Source organism: Centruroides sculpturatus, unplaced genomic scaffold (assembly GCF_000671375.1).
Source record: "Centruroides sculpturatus isolate CEXI.00-Female unplaced genomic scaffold, Cexi_2.0 scaffold415, whole genome shotgun sequence".
In the NCBI taxonomy this organism is placed as follows: domain Eukaryota; kingdom Metazoa; phylum Arthropoda; class Arachnida; order Scorpiones; family Buthidae; genus Centruroides; species Centruroides sculpturatus.
The window spans coordinates 12940-33606 of record NW_019384825.1 but is presented as its reverse complement, the minus strand read 5'-3'; the positions used below and the strand labels follow the sequence as shown (position 1 = coordinate 33606).

General features: G+C 28.4%; 1 protein-coding gene across 1 annotated transcript in view; it reads left to right on the top strand.

The window, feature by feature from the left end:
- The window catches only part of LOC111630013 (E3 ubiquitin-protein ligase TRIP12-like), a 189689-nt gene that overhangs the window by 157419 nt on the left and 11603 nt on the right, over positions 1-20667 (top strand). Inside the window, exon 36 of the mRNA XM_023374005.1 lies at positions 2184-2348. Coding sequence (XP_023229773.1) covers positions 2184-2348 — 165 coding nt within the window. The remainder of the gene's footprint in view (positions 1-2183; positions 2349-20667) is intronic.

Genomic DNA, 20667 nt, shown 5'->3' with positions numbered 1-20667 from the left:
CAAACTAAAAAAGGGTAGCCAAATTTGGCGCAAAGTTGCCAAATCTTTCAACCCTGAAAGGAGTATTAAATAAAGCTATAGTTGGTATTCAAACGATTATAGACCTAAATTCGGAGAAAGGACAAAAAGGTCAAAAAATAAAGAAGTGAAAAGGTTAAATAGATCTTCTGTTATGCAAATATTGATCTTTAATTTTTCAACCTTTCTCAATTATTTTTATTTTTTTGCTATTCTCTTCTTTCCCTGAATTTGGGGCTATAATCCTTTGAGTCACGACTTCAGCTTTATTTAGTATTCCTTCCTCATTCACACATTTCAAGCATTTGAAAATATTTCCTTTCTATTAAAAAATAAAATACGTATAAAAGTTTAGGGCTTTGTGAAACTTTTTTTTGAGGTTTATGCCTTTAAAATAAATAAATAAATAAAAATTTGTCAGTTTTGTTTACACGTTTTTCGGGCCACATTGGAACTTGCCTTGGGCCGCATGCGGGCCGCGGGTTGGACACCCCTGATTTAACAGATATCATACTAGTAGCCCAGGCCACCCCCTAGTCAGCGTTCTTTACACATTCCACTAGGCATGTTTGATCCAATTAATATATGAAAGTTTTTTAAGTTAATTTTTAAAAGTTTGATGTACTTAATATGTATAAATATATATACAGTTCTTTATCTTAAGAACTAATCTTAATAAATCAATACACAAACAGCAAACAGGATTTCTTTATGCATGGTGAAAACATTCCCCTCCCACAGGGAGGGATATTTATTCTCCTCTGTGGGGAAGGGGGTTAAGGATTACCCCCACAGGGGGAGAGTAATCCTTAACCCTCTCCCCCAAGGGATTCTAGCAGCAGCAGTGCCATTCCATAGTATAAATAATAATTTCATATCAATAATAAATTCCTATTACAAATAATAATAATAATTTATCGTTAATTTAAAATCATCGCTAGGGTGCCTGTAGTGGGTATTTTAAAGTTGGTTGTAAAGGTAAAGATTCTGGATTATTGTATTTTTTGCAAGCTATAGTATGATGCATTAGTTTTGTGGAGCTTTGAGTGAATTTCTCTTGTGATGGAGCTGTTATTGTCCATTGTCCACTATGGATCTGAAGTAAGTGAACTCACTGATCCTCTTGAATGTGTACTTCCCCACCAGAAGGTTGTCAGCAACCTCAATCTGATGTCATCTTGATAGTAGCAGATACTTTGTTTTTGATTCATAAACTTTCAGGTCCACACTCTCTGCTTCTGAGAGTAATAGTGATGCATTTTCAATTAATTCTTTGCAATGTTTCAGAATATTGTTTACTAAATTTTTATCAATGGTATTTTTAATTATAATTTGTTTAAATTATAATTAAAAATATATTCTAATTTACTTTGATAGTTAGCCTATTTACTATGTTGTTTGAGATGTTTTGAAAACAAAAAAAAAACTAGAAAGGCTAATGCCAAGCAATTGCCAGATTATATTTCACTAAAATAATATTACTAATTAAATGTCAAGTAATTTAAGATCTAAGAATCTATCAAGTAATGATCTAAGAATCAGGTTGAAAGATCTTTATATTTGTAAATAGAAAGGCTGCATTTTTACAAAAAAATTTATTTCTACAATATAACTTATTTTAAATTTTTGTATATTTATAATAATCTTGCTAAAATGTTAACAAATTTTGTTCATTTTTCTGCTCTGGCAAAAACTAAAAAAAAAATAGATTAATTTTTAATAACATGCTTACTGAGTCTACAGTTTTTTTACCAGCTTTTCATTATATACAATCCCACTAATCCAAACAATCCTACACAATAATTTTGTTGGCCATTATTTTTATATTAAAAAGAATGTTTTGCTACATTTTAAGTATACTCATATAGCAATGTTGTAATTAATGAACAAATAAGATCTAAGTTTCCAAAAATTATAGGCGAAAGAGCTTTTGAAATTTATTATTAAATTAACATAATTTCATTTAAATTTTATAGCCATAAATTTGATTTTAATTCAGATTTATAAAAAGATGTAATTAGAATAAGTAGTTGTAAAATGCTAAAATTAATATAGTATTGTTAAATCTATAAGTAAGTTTTTGAAATTTATGAATTTAACATTTAGGGAGATCCTTCAAATGCAAAAATTGAAATATATTAAGTTTTTATTCTCCCTATTTCTAGTTGGATATACCATTAAGCTTTGCCTTCTACAAGTGGGTATTAGGGCAAGAATTAAGTCTTTCATCAGCTGATCTGTGCCATATAGATCCAGCAATTTCTCGTACATTTCATCAACTTGAACAAGTTGCTCTTCAGAAACGAAGAATGGAACAAGATAATTCCCACGTATGTATTTTATAAAATGCACTTATTATTGGATTTTTTTTTTGCAAATTCTGAGTAATCTAAATAAACAAATATCAGGTAATATAAGGTTACTTTTGAAAATGAAAAAAATGCTTTTATTTTTTTGTTTAAAATAATTTTATTCATCAAAATGTTCACTTTCACATTCAAGTACCCTTTCCCAATGGGAGTGCAGTTTGAAAATATCATTTTTAGTATTAAAAATTGTATTATTTTTTTGTAACTGCATGATTTGTAAATTGTTTTCCACACATTGATTATCTAAAGATGAAAAGTGGTAATCCAACAGAGATAAGTCAGTAGAATAGGAAGGATGAAGTAAAATTTTCCATTCCAATTGCATTATTTTGTTTCTTGTAATTCCTGCAATGTATGGGTGAGTGTAAAAAAACAAAAACACCTCAACAATTTGCCAAAGATGGCTGTTGAGCCTTAATTTGTCATGTATTTTTTATATCCTCTCGCTGTACAAATCTTCTGCAAAGGTTTGACCAAAATTCAAATACTCTTGTTTAACAATACCTCAAAGCCCACCAAACACAAAGGAAGATTTTTCAGGGATCATTCAAATCATTTATAAAAATTATATTTTTAAACTGACCTCCTGTTGAGAATGTGTAATTGAATGTGAAAGTGAATATTATGATGAATAAATGTTTATTAATCAAAATAAAAAAGACATTATTTGGTTAGGCCAAACNATTTTTTGAAATAATGCAAATAAAATTTACTAAATTCAATCAAGAGAGTAAAATTTTAAAATAGTTACATCACAGATCTGTTAATAATAATTCAAAAAAATTGTTTTAGGTTGGAACAGGATTGGGACCAACACTTGAATTCTATGCACTTGTATCTAAGGAATTACAACGTGGAGATTTGGATATGTGGCGTGGAGAGCGTGTTACTGTTGATAATACTAAAGGTAAATATCAAATTAAAATCAATACTTTAATAATTTTTAAATACAGTAAAATCTCCATATAATGGACATTCTATTTAATTGAAATATTCTCATTAAGCAAATTTTCTACCAGCTAGAAATACAGGGTTCTACATGTTGAAATATTGTTTGATGAAATAGCACCTAATGGAAGATTTTATAGTTTTCAAAATTATATTATTTAAAGTTCCAGTTTTTTTTTCCAGGAAGAGTATGAGCAAAAGTTTATGCTAATATAATGAATATGTTTTTTTTTTGTTTTGTTTTTCTTGCTTTTGGGAGTCATCAATTGAATGTTGCAAATAAATATGTATCCACATTTTGTAATTGTTTATTGTATCTGTGTCAACTCTTTGTTTAGTAGTCTTTCTAGAAAACCCAGTGTGTGGTTAATTGTTTGGATATTATATCAGGAAAGGAAAATTAAATTTTTATACACTTTGGTATATTAATATAACAGAAATATCAAATGTGTATGTGTTGCATTTAATATTATACTTAGTTGAGAAGTGGTCTTGGGAAAGATGCAACTGGTGATAGAAGGGCAGAATCAATGGTTTCCATGCAATGGATCAGAAATAATTTGAATGTAAAAGGTTAAGTAACCAAAAGAGAGAGATTTTTCTTATTGTGGAAAGTCTCCAGATGTAGAATTAAGAAAAGATCTTACTGGGAACCATGGATGAGGGTATAAAAGAACAGGAGAAGAGAAAAGCTTTCATCAAAAACAGCTATGTTCCAGTTCCTTTTACAGGTTTCTCATTGTTTCAGCTTCTCTTTCTGGCAATCTTTCACATTGATCTAAGGGTGCGACTATGCAGACGCAAATTTAGAGCGAGCAAAAGCTTGCAAGCAATTTAGTTTTCGCAAAGGAAAACCATGCACAAACAAGAAGTGAGAAATAACGCTGGCGAGAGCTAATTTCTGATTCTCACACATATTTGACAGGTTTTGATATTTATCACGTATTGCCTCTTCTCGCCACATATTCTCGCTCACTTGGAAAATTCGCTCGCTTGCGTCTGCATAGTCGCACCCTAAGTGTTGCAAAAATGCTTTTGATTGAAAACAGAAGAAAAGATTGTACTTTAACTTTTTAAAATTTGAAAACTTCTTTCTATATAGCTGGATATAAAATTGTTTTTACCCCTCAGGCTTTGCTTTAGTTATGGGGGAATTTGTAAAGCAAAACCAGTCAAACAACTTTGCTTTCAGCTGATTTCATTTCAAAAGGCAGTTTTGGCCAATTTCATATTTAAAGAGTTAATATACAAATAGTTAAAAAATGAGTAGACTACAAAACATTGTGTACTTACCTTTGTACAGAAGTCATTAATGTTTCATAATTACAAATTAGTGCAATGTACAGTATTTTATTTTGGAACATTTTTGGGTTATAACTTTGTATCACTTATAGTATGATGTCAAAGAAATTTACTTGTCTGATACTCACAAAAAGATTAAAATGCTGAATAGTTTAGATTCTGTATTTAATATGAAAACAATGTGAAAAATGCAGAATTGGTAAACCCTTTGGTTAATATATAGAAAGTACTAGTATACAAAATAAATTATAAACAGTGTATGATAAGTTTGTTGCAATGAGAATAAAAAGCATTCCATTGTCAAGACCCATTTCACAGCAAAAAGCACTGTCTTGCACTCATCAGCAAAGTTTGACAAATTTTAAGGCTAGAATGGCTAGAAAAATTTGGAAATAAATATCAGATTCTTTTTAAAAAGTTATATAGATAAAGCTAGGTACTGATCCGGAAATTGTGATAGCCTTGAAAGATCTAAAGCAAATTCTTTAGATATGATCCCTATGATTTATTCAATTATGGCAAGATGATTTTTTGTTTTTTCTTTTAGATGACCAACAAAGTCCTTGTGCTATATACACACTGTTTATGACAAAAGATTGACACTTTTTCTATGTTGCAATATAAATAGTGAATGAGAAACTATTAGTCATAGGAAAAACTAAACTAACCAGGTATTTTGACAAAATAACCGTTCATCCAATAATACAAGAATTTAATACAAATGCCTTGACAGCTGCAATGATGAAATGGCTGCATAATTTCAATAGGAAAATGCAAAAAGAAAATAGAAATGTTCTTTTATTTCTGAACAGTGCTGTATGCCATTTCCACATCATGCTTACTGCCATTAAATTGGAAGTTTTTCTGAGCAACACTGTTTTAGTTCTTTAGATCAAAAGATCATACATATATGCTCATCACTGATAGTTGATGATTCAGGCATTGCTGAATGTGAAAACTTGAATAACAGTTCGGAGGCATCTAAAATGTTTTCAGTTATTGAATCCTGTTGAGAAACTGATAGCATTGTTCAAGCTAATAGAAAAATATTCAGTTTAAAAATGCTTTGAAAGGGTTGGATGTAAAAGTTAAAACTGTTGAATCCAACACTATGACTTTTAGTCTAGCAACAACTTCAAGTCATTCTGGAAGAGATAGAAGAAAACATAAATGCTGAAGATTGTTTTATTTTTGTGATTATCATCAAAACTGAATAAAACAGAAATACAGCTCTGTTTGAGCAAGCATTCACAATAAAATGAAGATGTTGACATTCTGGCAGCCTTGAACAAAAAACAGAAATTGTCATTTTCTAGCTTTTTCATTAAAAAATGTAAAGAAATTTTTCATTCAGAAAGGCTTGGAACATTCATCCAGTGCATTACAAGAAGAAACTGAGGGCACTGAAAGAGATCTTGAAGCAAAAGCTGCTAAGAACAAATAAATGGATGATTTCCACTTCATAAAATGCCTCAAAGGGCATGATATCATTGGAATGAGAGGATGCTGAATTACAGTACAGCTTAGTTTCCTAAATATAATTTTGTGTAAATTTTAAAACTACTGGAGCTGATGAAAGATGATGGTGAGACAATTGAATTTCCATTTAGGAATTTTGATTGTATTAAATGGAAATTTCCCTGTATCTAAGTCTTTTACTCCCAAGAATTTGTTATATAGAGATTTTACTGTACTTCAGAAAATTATGAAAATTTATTTTAATTTGTTAATTTTTATTCTGATTTTATGTAAATACTCTGCCTTAAATGTTATAAATGTAAATATTTTCAACATAGGGAAAAAATTTATTAGAAGTCTTAGTTACAATTGTTCAAGGAAATATTTTCTACTTAATCTGGAATAATGAGTGTGTTCTTATTTTATTGACATTAAAATAATTAAAAGTATTTAATAGATAAATTATGTAGGGTTGATCTTTCATTAAAAGTCTTTATTGGTGTGAATTAGACATTGAGAAATAATTATTACAGCAAAACCTCAGTTATCCGAGCCCCGATTAACCGATGTTCTGCATTATCCAAGGCTATCCTGTAAGTGAATACACTATTTTTCTTACACTGTAATTCATAAGACATTTTTAAAACAATAAAATATATTAAAAATTGATTTTCTGTTACTTTTTATCATTTAAGTTAGATAAATCTTTTATATTCATAATTTTTATTCCAAAAAGGCCATGGTCATCCATTTTAACTGTTTTTGATTATCCAGGGTAGCATCAGTCTACAATACCTCAGATAATTGGAGTTCTGCTGTATTATATTTGTGGGAAATATCTAATTTTGTTTTTCAAAAACAATGACCTTAATCAGATAAATATTAATTTGTCTTACTAATCTGTAAACTAAAAATATATATTTATAATTTACTTCACTACTAATACATAATACTCTTCAAAACCATGAGTAATTTTTAATTTGTAAGTGCATTTCTCAATTAAAATATTTCAATTTTAGTACATTTTATGTAAATTTTTTGAAGTCATTCTGTGCATCTTATGTAAATAGTTTCTGAATCTTTTTTAATTAACATTTTATAACTGCTAATTAGAACATTTAACCTATTCAATGTTGAAATTTTTACTTGTTGCCTGTGACGCCATGTTGAATTTTCATCGATGTTAAGCCTAAATTTTTTTTAAAATAATAATCGTGTTTACTGTATTGTAAAAAATTATTTTTTTATGTTTTACAAAAAAATATATATATTAAATAATATAAAAACAAAAAAAATTTTATTTTAAAAGTTTGTTTTAATATAAAAATTGTGACGCAAAGCGACATATAGTATCAAAAACATTCCGATGTAAACACGGAAATATTTGGGATCGCCTACACAGGTCAATGAGGTCAACATAAATATTTTCGGGATCAATGTAGGACATTAATGTGTAATATTTTTAAAAAGTAATATCTTTATAGTAGAATTCAAATCAGTAAGTTGAAATCATTTCATTATAATCTAATGTTTTTGAAAATTTAAATAGACTAAGTTGTTTCACAGCATATTACAAAGGTCTGTATATATTAATGATGATTATAATACTTTGTAGAAGTGAGGTATTAAAAAAAATTTATATAGTGTGTATTGATGATGATCTTTTATATTATATTATAGAATTTTAATGATATTATTAAAACAACAATTATTAATGTGTGTTTTTGAATTAATTAGTAATTAAAGAACAAATTACAGATTACATTCACTCCCTTTGCGGTCTGTTTCCGCTTCCCCTGGGTCGCAGTGCCAAAGTTGGTCATGTAACAAAAGTTAAAAGTAAATTTAAATTATTGGGAAAATTTATTGCTAAAGCTTTAATGGATTCCAGAATGGTAAGTCTTTCCGAGTATTCATATTTGTGTTGTTTTATTATTTACTTTTTCAAATAAGTCTGTTTTTAAAAAGTAAGACACTATTTTTTGAAAAAATGATTTAATTAGTATAGTAAAACCTGTCTAAAATGGATTCTCCATGAATGGAAAACGTCTTTTTGAATGGTATAGTTTTGCAACTCGTAGTATTTTACCTAGCAATCTGTAACAGGAAAATGGAAGACTTTTTAGAAACAAATTGTATAACAACCTGAGTAAAACAAAATTTTTATGTAACAACTAAATTCTAAATCATAATTAATACTGTAACTTGCAGACTTTAATAATGGTCAATGTCTTTGATAAACTATAATTGTTTGACTATAAATCAATTTTTTTTTATTTTTTTAAGATTGTAGTTTTGTTATCTGAAAAATAGTATGACAATACTGCTCTTTCTCTTGTCTGTTTAAAGAGTTAACTCACCTGTAACAAATATTTAAAATCTCATGATATTTTCAGGGTAAAATCATGTGTTAAAATCCAGAAAAAATAGTTACTGAAATAAAATTAATTCAATGTTTCTAATTTTTCACAAATAAAAGCTATTACATGGCAACTTCATTTTAGAATGAAATACTTTTTTCCTTCATATTAATTAAAGAAAAGAAGCAGTCAGTGTTACTTAACAAAATTTTTAGAACTAGCCAAAGTTCAGTTTTTCTTAGATATTATAAGCAGGGTTCCTACGCACCTGGAAAGTCTGGGATTTTCATTAGTGTTTAGAAAGTCGAGGAATTTGTTAAAAATTGTGAAAAAAATCAGGGAATTTATTTTCTTGATTGCCTTGTTGATTTTGTTTGCTGACAGTATGGCTGACCAAATGTAGCTGTCTGCAAATAGCAAGAAGTATTGTGGTACACTACAGTGTAACTTATGAAAAGGGATTGCAGAATATTTTTAGAATCCAAAATTTCACCCAAGCATACACAAAATTTCCCCAAAATTATAGTACACAAAATATACAAGCATACAACAATATCAATTGTTATTTTTAAATTTTAAAATACTTTCAGACTTTAAAACTGCTGTGTTAATTATGCAGTATTATAGGTTTGAGAGAAAAATCAAATACTCTTAATAATCTAACATTGATCAAAAAAAATTTTGAAATATTTTAACTCTCTCTCAATTTACACTTTCAATCTGAGGGCATGTGTTAGATGGGAAAAAATTATAGCAAAGAACCAAAAATGATAAATAACTTAAATAATACTATTTGAGTTAATATTATTATTTTTTCATTTTAATAATTTTGATCTCATAACAAAAACAATTTCTTATTTCTGAAACTTTTTTTTCTCAGTTTATTAATATTTTATAAAGTTTGGAAAATTTATTAAAAGGACAAATTTAATAAATTTATACTTTTGTACATGGATTATACAGAATTTTTTAAATAATTAATGGCTTTTTTTTTCAAAGCCATGAAGTTTTACAGTTATGGTTTAATAGCAGGATAAATTATTTTTATTTAATAAGACATTTTAGTTTTATATAGAGAAGACATGCCATAATTCTGTATTTTTTATTTTACTCATTCATTAATTATAAAAAATATATAACTGTTAATTAGCAAAAATAACCAGTTAAAAAATTGGAAAAGCAATAGTTATGTGCATAGTAAGTCAATTGATGTTTTATTTTGTTAATGCATAATATCATAAGGGATGTGAGGGTCAGGGAAAGTCATAAAATTTAAAACAAAATTTTGAGTAGGAACCCTGTATAAGAATAATTTTTAAATAAAAGTTTACAATTTTTATTTTTTAAATATTTTCGGATCTTGATTAGTCTAGATTCTGACTAGATCATGTGTGTTCAAGAACAAGGTAATTAAAACATTTCATAAGTATTGAATTTTTTTTACTCTGAATTCCATATAAACTTTTATAAGTTATATATAAGAGAAGCAGTTATAAGTTGTATAAAGTTTCTCTTGTCAATTTTTTTTCTTACTAAAATTACCCACTAAAGCAGAAAATTTTGGCTTCTACCATTGTATTCCACTTTAGACAAATTTTATTATATTTGTTTAGATGAATTTTTTCATGGTTAGGTTGGGTTTTTTGGCATGAGCCATGTTGCACCATATCTAATGGTGTAAGTAAATCAATAAATATAGACTATTTAAATGTACAGAAATACAACAAAAAACAAAACAAGTAGAACCTCTACAAAGGATTAAACAATAACAAGATGTAAAAAAATATAACTGCTTTGATTATTTAACACAGGGGTGTCCAACCTTTCTGTTTCTCTGGGCCACATTGGAAGAAGTCATAAAATTCTGGGCCACAAGTATATCGTGGCCCAATCCGTAAATATACTTGTATATTTAAGGATCTACATGCCTAGATTATAGTAATAAGTATTAAAACTTTATCACGAAAATAGATATTTTAAAAAATTACTTCTACAGACACTTTTAATTTCTACTTATAAATAGATAAATTTATTTATTATAAAGGAAAAAAACAAAAATTTATTTGAAAAACACAAATATTTGTTTTATTTGGGTTTTTAATTAAAAAAAACGAAACACAGTTCTAAAGTGCATTTTTATTCAACAAATATATTTATAAATAATATGTAGGCCAAAATTGTAGCCAATGACCCAAATGATATTTTTTACGCCAAACTAAAAAAGGGTAGCCAAATTTGGCGCAAAGTTGCCAAATCTTTCAACCCTGAAAGGAGTATTAAATAAAGCTATAGTTGGTATTCAAACGATTATAGACCTAAATTCGGAGAAAGGACAAAAAGGTCAAAAAATAAAGAAGTGAAAAGGTTAAATAGATCTTCTGTTATGCAAATATTGATCTTTAATTTTTCAACCTTTCTCAATTATTTTTATTTTTTTGCTATTCTCTTCTTTCCCTGAATTTGGGGCTATAATCCTTTGAGTCACGACTTCAGCTTTATTTAGTATTCCTTCCTCATTCACACATTTCAAGCATTTGAAAATATTTCCTTTCTATTAAAAAATAAAATACGTATAAAAGTTTAGGGCTTTGTGAAACTTTTTTTTGAGGTTTATGCCTTTAAAATAAATAAATAAATAAAAATTTGTCAGTTTTGTTTACACGTTTTTCGGGCCACATTGGAACTTGCCTTGGGCCGCATGCGGGCCGCGGGTTGGACACCCCTGATTTAACAGATATCATACTAGTAGCCCAGGCCACCCCCTAGTCAGCGTTCTTTACACATTCCACTAGGCATGTTTGATCCAATTAATATATGAAAGTTTTTTAAGTTAATTTTTAAAAGTTTGATGTACTTAATATGTATAAATATATATACAGTTCTTTATCTTAAGAACTAATCTTAATAAATCAATACACAAACAGCAAACAGGATTTCTTTATGCATGGTGAAAACATTCCCCTCCCACAGGGAGGGATATTTATTCTCCTCTGTGGGGAAGGGGGTTAAGGATTACCCCCACAGGGGGAGAGTAATCCTTAACCCTCTCCCCCAAGGGATTCTAGCAGCAGCAGTGCCATTCCATAGTATAAATAATAATTTCATATCAATAATAAATTCCTATTACAAATAATAATAATAATTTATCGTTAATTTAAAATCATCGCTAGGGTGCCTGTAGTGGGTATTTTAAAGTTGGTTGTAAAGGTAAAGATTCTGGATTATTGTATTTTTTGCAAGCTATAGTATGATGCATTAGTTTTGTGGAGCTTTGAGTGAATTTCTCTTGTGATGGAGCTGTTATTGTCCATTGTCCACTATGGATCTGAAGTAAGTGAACTCACTGATCCTCTTGAATGTGTACTTCCCCACCAGAAGGTTGTCAGCAACCTCAATCTGATGTCATCTTGATAGTAGCAGATACTTTGTTTTTGATTCATAAACTTTCAGGTCCACACTCTCTGCTTCTGAGAGTAATAGTGATGCATTTTCAATTAATTCTTTGCAATGTTTCAGAATATTGTTTACTAAATTTTTATCAATGGTATTTTTAATTATAATTTGTTTAAATTATAATTAAAAATATATTCTAATTTACTTTGATAGTTAGCCTATTTACTATGTTGTTTGAGATGTTTTGAAAACAAAAAAAAAACTAGAAAGGCTAATGCCAAGCAATTGCCAGATTATATTTCACTAAAATAATATTACTAATTAAATGTCAAGTAATTTAAGATCTAAGAATCTATCAAGTAATGATCTAAGAATCAGGTTGAAAGATCTTTATATTTGTAAATAGAAAGGCTGCATTTTTACAAAAAAATTTATTTCTACAATATAACTTATTTTAAATTTTTGTATATTTATAATAATCTTGCTAAAATGTTAACAAATTTTGTTCATTTTTCTGCTCTGGCAAAAACTAAAAAAAAAATAGATTAATTTTTAATAACATGCTTACTGAGTCTACAGTTTTTTTACCAGCTTTTCATTATATACAATCCCACTAATCCAAACAATCCTACACAATAATTTTGTTGGCCATTATTTTTATATTAAAAAGAATGTTTTGCTACATTTTAAGTATACTCATATAGCAATGTTGTAATTAATGAACAAATAAGATCTAAGTTTCCAAAAATTATAGGCGAAAGAGCTTTTGAAATTTATTATTAAATTAACATAATTTCATTTAAATTTTATAGCCATAAATTTGATTTTAATTCAGATTTATAAAAAGATGTAATTAGAATAAGTAGTTGTAAAATGCTAAAATTAATATAGTATTGTTAAATCTATAAGTAAGTTTTTGAAATTTATGAATTTAACATTTAGGGAGATCCTTCAAATGCAAAAATTGAAATATATTAAGTTTTTATTCTCCCTATTTCTAGTTGGATATACCATTAAGCTTTGCCTTCTACAAGTGGGTATTAGGGCAAGAATTAAGTCTTTCATCAGCTGATCTGTGCCATATAGATCCAGCAATTTCTCGTACATTTCATCAACTTGAACAAGTTGCTCTTCAGAAACGAAGAATGGAACAAGATAATTCCCACGTATGTATTTTATAAAATGCACTTATTATTGGATTTTTTTTTGCAAATTCTGAGTAATCTAAATAAACAAATATCAGGTAATATAAGGTTACTTTTGAAAATGAAAAAAATGCTTTTATTTTTTTGTTTAAAATAATTTTATTCATCAAAATGTTCACTTTCACATTCAAGTACCCTTTCCCAATGGGAGTGCAGTTTGAAAATATCATTTTTAGTATTAAAAATTGTATTATTTTTTTGTAACTGCATGATTTGTAAATTGTTTTCCACACATTGATTATCTAAAGATGAAAAGTGGTAATCCAACAGAGATAAGTCAGTAGAATAGGAAGGATGAAGTAAAATTTTCCATTCCAATTGCATTATTTTGTTTCTTGTAATTCCTGCAATGTATGGGTGAGTGTAAAAAAACAAAAACACCTCAACAATTTGCCAAAGATGGCTGTTGAGCCTTAATTTGTCATGTATTTTTTATATCCTCTCGCTGTACAAATCTTCTGCAAAGGTTTGACCAAAATTCAAATACTCTTGTTTAACAATACCTCAAAGCCCACCAAACACAAAGGAAGATTTTTCAGGGATCATTCAAATCATTTATAAAAATTATATTTTTAAACTGACCTCCTGTTGAGAATGTGTAATTGAATGTGAAAGTGAATATTATGATGAATAAATGTTTATTAATCAAAATAAAAAAGACATTATTTGGTTAGGCCAAACAACTACTGCATTACATCAGACTAATATTTATTAAAAATATTAATTTAATTAAAATTATTAAATTTAATAAGAGATGGCATCTAATGCCTCTATTGGCAAATTATTTAATAATTAATTAAAAATAATTGTGAGAAAGTAGCCCAATGTAATCTGGTGGTTGTTTGGCTTTACAAATTTATTGAGTTTTGTGAGGTTTATGTATTTATTTGTTTACCTGATATTAACTTATATATGCTATAAAGAAAATTGAAATAATTTTTAAAAAATTTAATTCAGAAGTTATACAAGAATATGCTTGATTAAATTATATCCAATTCTTCAAAATGACACAATTTATTTTAAAGTATTTTAATTCTAGAAAATTATCTTGCAAGGACGCTTTAAGATATTTTCTTGAGTTGATTCAACTTTTATTTGATACAGACAGTAAATTACCACAGAATTGAGATTAATGCTAAATTATCATGCCTATGTATTATCAATACATTATTCAGATGAATTACTGAATTCTTATTGGGGCACTTTTTTTTTGCAGAGTTAGTTTAGTTCTGAGGGACCCATAGACCTCTCTGCTTTAAAGGACAAAGAGGCCAACATTATGGCTTCTAAACTATTAAGAAATTAGCTAATTAGGCTAGAGATATTAGAAATTTTAATAATTAGAAGTAAAGTAAATTTAGAATATTCTAGAAGAGGAGGTTGACCCAGAGTGGGACTCAAATCCACAACTCCTTCTTACTATGCAGATGTTGCAGTTACCTCTCTGTTTTGCTCTTATTTATTCAGACCAATTAATTAATTTAGATTTAACTATACTGGTCACTCGTGGCACCAACTTGAGACAACTTAGTGCTTATGACACTCCATTGCTCTTAGCCAGCTTACACTTTCACCCTGGTATACTGTAGTGTGTATGTATGTATATGGCAGCTTGAAATCAATTGAGTGAGTGAAGTCTTCCAATGGCTCAAAAACTTCTGATGGACACAATTGAAAATCAAACTAATTATAATAATTTCATATCCTGTCAGATGAGTACATCCATCAATGGCCAAATGGTTGTTAAAACCACTGAACACTGGTGGTTGATTGTGAGTTTGCACCTCACAATGGGCTAGTACAAGGAGATTTCCAGATTTTTTTTTGTATGTCCAACACCTGAATAAAGCTAATTTCCTATAGAAAGAATTCTTGGGAGACACTTCCCTTGGCAGGTTTCTCATGTATTGTATTATCTTATCCCATCAATCCTAAATCTCAGATCAAGTGCCATGGGGAATCAAGTGTTGCCACAGTCTATTAGCATGACTTCCTAAAAAAGGTCTGCAAAAAAACATGCATGGCAGCTGACCTGACTTGCTTAGAAAGGAGTCTCTCATATTGAGTGACAGCACACTCCCACGTGGCAAAGATTTGCTGAAGTATAGGTTGGAAGTGATACTTCATACAACCTGTAGCTTGAACATTGGTCCACTAGATTTTGACTTGTTCCCTGAGCTTAAACAACATATGTGGGTGACATTTTCTTCCTGGAGGATCTTTATGCAATAGTGCATTAAACAGCTGAACAATACAAGTAACTCCACTGAAATTGTGGACTTTACAAAATGTTGGGGGATTGTTATTCAGAAGCAGGAAACTTACATAGAAGGACTGTAGAGAGACATTGCCAAAGACACTTCAATTATGGGAGTTAATTGATTTACTGTCAATTATTTTTCATCTTAATCTACAAGATGCATCCAGAATATTTAATGATCTTTTTCATTTTTATTAAATCACAGACAATTCGATACTAGTTCAATAATTATACACACACTACTTCTGGTGAAATGGCAGCAACAATTGTCCAGTCAATCACTCTGGACCAGCAGTTGCCAACTGGAAGTCCATGGACCATTGATGGTCTGTGAGAGAATTTTGATGGTCCATGGAGAAATTTTGGAGATTGATGAACTCGAGGTTACGAAGTATTACGAAAGAAATGCAAAGTGCCTTGTTGCTTTTTCACGCTTTGAGTGAGAAAAAGTAACAAGCACTTTGCATTAGAATAAAAAACCTTAATGAACACTTTTTTCTCACTTAATGAGTGAGAAGAAGGGTTTTTATTCTAATCTAAAACCAAGCACAAAATGACTGTTATCAATAAATAATGTTTTGTGTGATTGTCAGCCTTCATGGAAGTGAGTCAAGAATCCATAAACTTATTTCAAAGCAGCAGCAACAAACTTCACAGTAATTTGTTATAATTAAATAAGTGAATTTTGTATTAATAAAGTAAAAATAAAATGGAACTTTTATTATCATTATTCTATACAGGGTGTATCAGAATGATGTTTTAAAAATTTGGGGGATTGTAGAGGATGAAATTTTGAATGTTTTGATATAAGGAACCCATAGCCGGAAATGTGATATAAAGTTTCTACAGTGGTAGGAAGTGCTTGACTGCCCTTCACTTTGGTGGCTACCCTTCTGTCCATTGATGTCATGTTATTGTTCTTGACTTCTTCCTCTGAGGTTATGTAAAGTCCCTTGTGTACGCAACACCTGTAGGAACAGTTCATGAGCTTACGGAGCGCGTCTTTACAGCATTTAATACCATCAGAGGGGAGCGTGGCATCTTACAGAGAGTCGGACAAAACATGGTTCTTCATTGCACATTATGTAACGAAGTTGGTCGTTGTCACATTGAACATTTACTCTAAAGTAGTGCAGCCACTGATTCGATGTACAGTTTGATTGTACTGTTTTGTCAATAAAACTTGTCATAAATACCGTATTCTGCTGTTTCTTTCAGCATACCGACTACAAAGTGCTGTAGAAACTTTATATTACATTTCCGGCTATGGGTTCCTTATATCAAAACATTCAAAATTTCATCCTCTACAATCCCCCAAATTTTTTAAATGTCATTCTGATACACCCTGTGTGTGTATATGTGTATATATATATATATATATATATATATAGAATAATGATCATAAAAGTTCCATTTTACTTTATATATATATATTTGTATCATTAAAAAACTTTGATTGTGGTCTACGGAATTCAAAATTGAGTTAAGGGGTCCCTGAAGTCAGAAAGGTTGGCAACTGCTACCTCTGGACTAGCCTCCTGTGGCCNTGTATCATAAAAAATTTTTTTTTTATGTTTCACAAACAAAATATATATATATTGAATAATATAAAAACGAAAAAATTTTATTTTAAAAGTTTGTTTTAATATAAAAATTGTGACGCAAAGCGACATATAGTATCAAAAACATTCCGATGTAAACACGGAAATATTTGGGATCGCCTACACAGGTCAATGAGGTCAACATAAATATTTTCGGGATCAATGTAGGACATTAATGTGTAATATTTTTAAAAAGTAATATCTTTATAGTAGAATTCAAATCAGTAAGTTGAAATCATTTCATTATAATCTAATGTTTTTGAAAATTTAAATAGACTAAGTTGTTTCACAGCATATTACAAAGGTCTGTATATATTAATGATGATTATAATACTTTGTAGAAGTGAGGTATTAAAAAAAATTTATATAGTGTGTATTGATGATGATCTTTTATATTATATTATAGAATTTTAATGATATTATTAAAACAACAATTATTAATGTGTGTTTTTGAATTAATTAGTAATTAAAGAACAAATTACAGATTACATTCACTCCCTTTGCGGTCTGTTTCCGCTTCCCCTGGGTCGCAGTGCCAAAGTTGGTCATGTAACAAAAGTTAAAAGTAAATTTAAATTATTGGGAAAATTTATTGCTAAAGCTTTAATGGATTCCAGAATGGTAAGTCTTTCCGAGTATTCATATTTGTGTTGTTTTATTATTTACTTTTTCAAATAAGTCTGTTTTTAAAAAGTAAGACACTATTTTTTGAAAAAATGATTTAATTAGTATAGTAAAACCTGTCTAAAATGGATTCTCCATGAATGGAAAACGTCTTTTTGAATGGTATAGTTTTGCAACTCGTAGTATTTTACCTAGCAATCTGTAACAGGAAAATGGAAGACTTTTTAGAAACAAATTGTATAACAACCTGAGTAAAACAAAATTTTTATGTAACAACTAAATTCTAAATCATAATTAATACTGTAACTTGCAGACTTTAATAATGGTCAATGTCTTTGATAAACTATAATTGTTTGACTATAAATCAATTTTTTTTTATTTTTTTAAGATTGTAGTTTTGTTATCTGAAAAATAGTATGACAATACTGCTCTTTCTCTTGTCTGTTTAAAGAGTTAACTCACCTGTAACAAATATTTAAAATCTCATGATATTTTCAGGGTAAAATCATGTGTTAAAATCCAGAAAAAATAGTTACTGAAATAAAATTAATTCAATGTTTCTAATTTTTCACAAATAAAAGCTATTACATGGCAACTTCATTTTAGAATGAAATACTTTTTTCCTTCATATTAATTAAAGAAAAGAAGCAGTCAGTGTTACTTAACAAAATTTTTAGAACTAGCCAAAGTTCAGTTTTTCTTAGATATTATAAGCAGGGTTCCTACGCACCTGGAAAGTCTGGGATTTTCATTAGTGTTTAGAAAGTCGAGGAATTTGTTAAAAATTGTGAAAAAAATCAGGGAATTTATTTTCTTGATTGCCTTGTTGATTTTGTTTGCTGACAGTATGGCTGACCAAATGTAGCTGTCTGCAAATAGCAAGAAGTATTGTGGTACACTACAGTGTAACTTATGAAAAGGGATTGCAGAATATTTTTAGAATCCAAAATTTCACCCAAGCATACACAAAATTTCCCCAAAATTATAGTACACAAAATATACAAGCATACAACAATATCAATTGTTATTTTTAAATTTTAAAATACTTTCAGACTTTAAAACTGCTGTGTTAATTATGCAGTATTATAGGTTTGAGAGAAAAATCAAATACTCTTAATAATCTAACATTGATCAAAAAAAATTTTGAAATATTTTAACTCTCTCTCAATTTACACTTTCAATCTGAGGGCATGTGTTAGATGGGAAAAAATTATAGCAAAGAACCAAAAATGATAAATAACTTAAATAATACTATTTGAGTTAATATTATTATTTTTTCATTTTAATAATTTTGATCTCATAACAAAAACAATTTCTTATTTCTGAAACTTTTTTTTCTCAGTTTATTAATATTTTATAAAGTTTGGAAAATTTATTAAAAGGACAAATTTAATAAATTTATACTTTTGTACATGGATTATACAGAATTTTTTAAATAATTAATGGCTTTTTTTTTCAAAGCCATGAAGTTTTACAGTTATGGTTTAATAGCAGGATAAATTATTTTTATTTAATAAGACATTTTAGTTTTATATAGAGAAGACATGCCATAATTCTGTATTTTTTATTTTACTCATTCATTAATTATAAAAAATATATAACTGTTAATTAGCAAAAATAACCAGTTAAAAAATTGGAAAAGCAATAGTTATGTGCATAGTAAGTCAATTGATGTTTTATTTTGTTAATGCATAATATCATAAGGGATGTGAGGGTCAGGGAAAGTCATAAAATTTAAAACAAAATTTTGAGTAGGAACCCTGTATAAGAATAATTTTTAAATAAAAGTTTACAATTTTTATTTTTTAAATATTTTCGGATCTTGATTAGTCTAGATTCTGACTAGATCATGTGTGTTCAAGAACAAGGTAATTAAAACATTTCATAAGTATTGAATTTTTTTTACTCTGAATTCCATATAAACTTTTATAAGTTATATATAAGAGAAGCAGTTATAAGTTGTATAAAGTTTCTCTTGTCAATTTTTTTTCTTACTAAAATTACCCACTAAAGCAGAAAATTTTGGCTTCTACCATTGTATTCCACTTTAGACAAATTTTATTATATTTGTTTAGATGAATTTTTTCATGGTTAGGTTGGGTTTTTTGGCATGAGCCATGTTGCACCATATCTAATGGTGTAAGTAAATCAATAAATATAGACTATTTAAATGTACAGAAATACAACAAAAAACAAAACAAGTAGAACCTCTACAAAGGATTAAACAATAACAAGATGTAAAAAAATATAACTGCTTTGATTATTTAACACAGGGGTGTCCAACCTTTCTGTTTCTCTGGGCCACATTGGAAGAAGTCATAAAATTCTGGGCCACAAGTATATCGTGGCCCAATCCGTAAATATACTTGTATATTTAAGGATCTACATGCCTAGATTATAGTAATAAGTATTAAAACTTTATCACGAAAATAGATATTTTAAAAAATTACTTCTACAGACACTTTTAATTTCTACTTATAAATAGATAAATTTATTTATTATAAAGGAAAAAAACAAAAATTTATTTGAAAAACACAAATATTTGTTTTATTTGGGTTTTTAATTAAAAAAAACGAAACACAGTTCTAAAGTGCATTTTTATTCAACAAATATATTTATAAATAATATGTAGGCCAAAATTGTAGCCAATGACCCAAATGATATTTTTTACGCCAAACTAAAAAAGGGTAGCCAAATTTGGCGCAAAGTTGCCAAATCTTTCAACCCTGAAAGGAGTATTAAATAAAGCTATAGTTGGTATTCAAACGATTATAGACCTAAATTCGGAGAAAGGACAAAAAGGTCAAAAAATAAAGAAGTGAAAAGGTTAAATAGATCTTCTGTTATGCAAATATTGATCTTTAATTTTTCAACCTTTCTCAATTATTTTTATTTTTTTGCTATTCTCTTCTTTCCCTGAATTTGGGGCTATAATCCTTTGAGTCACGACTTCAGCTTTATTTAGTATTCCTTCCTCATTCACACATTTCAAGCATTTGAAAATATTTCCTTTCTATTAAAAAATAAAATACGTATAAAAGTTTAGGGCTTTGTGAAACTTCTTTTTTGAGGTTTATGCCCTTAAAATAAATAAATAAATAAAAATTTGTCAGTTTTGTTTACACGTTT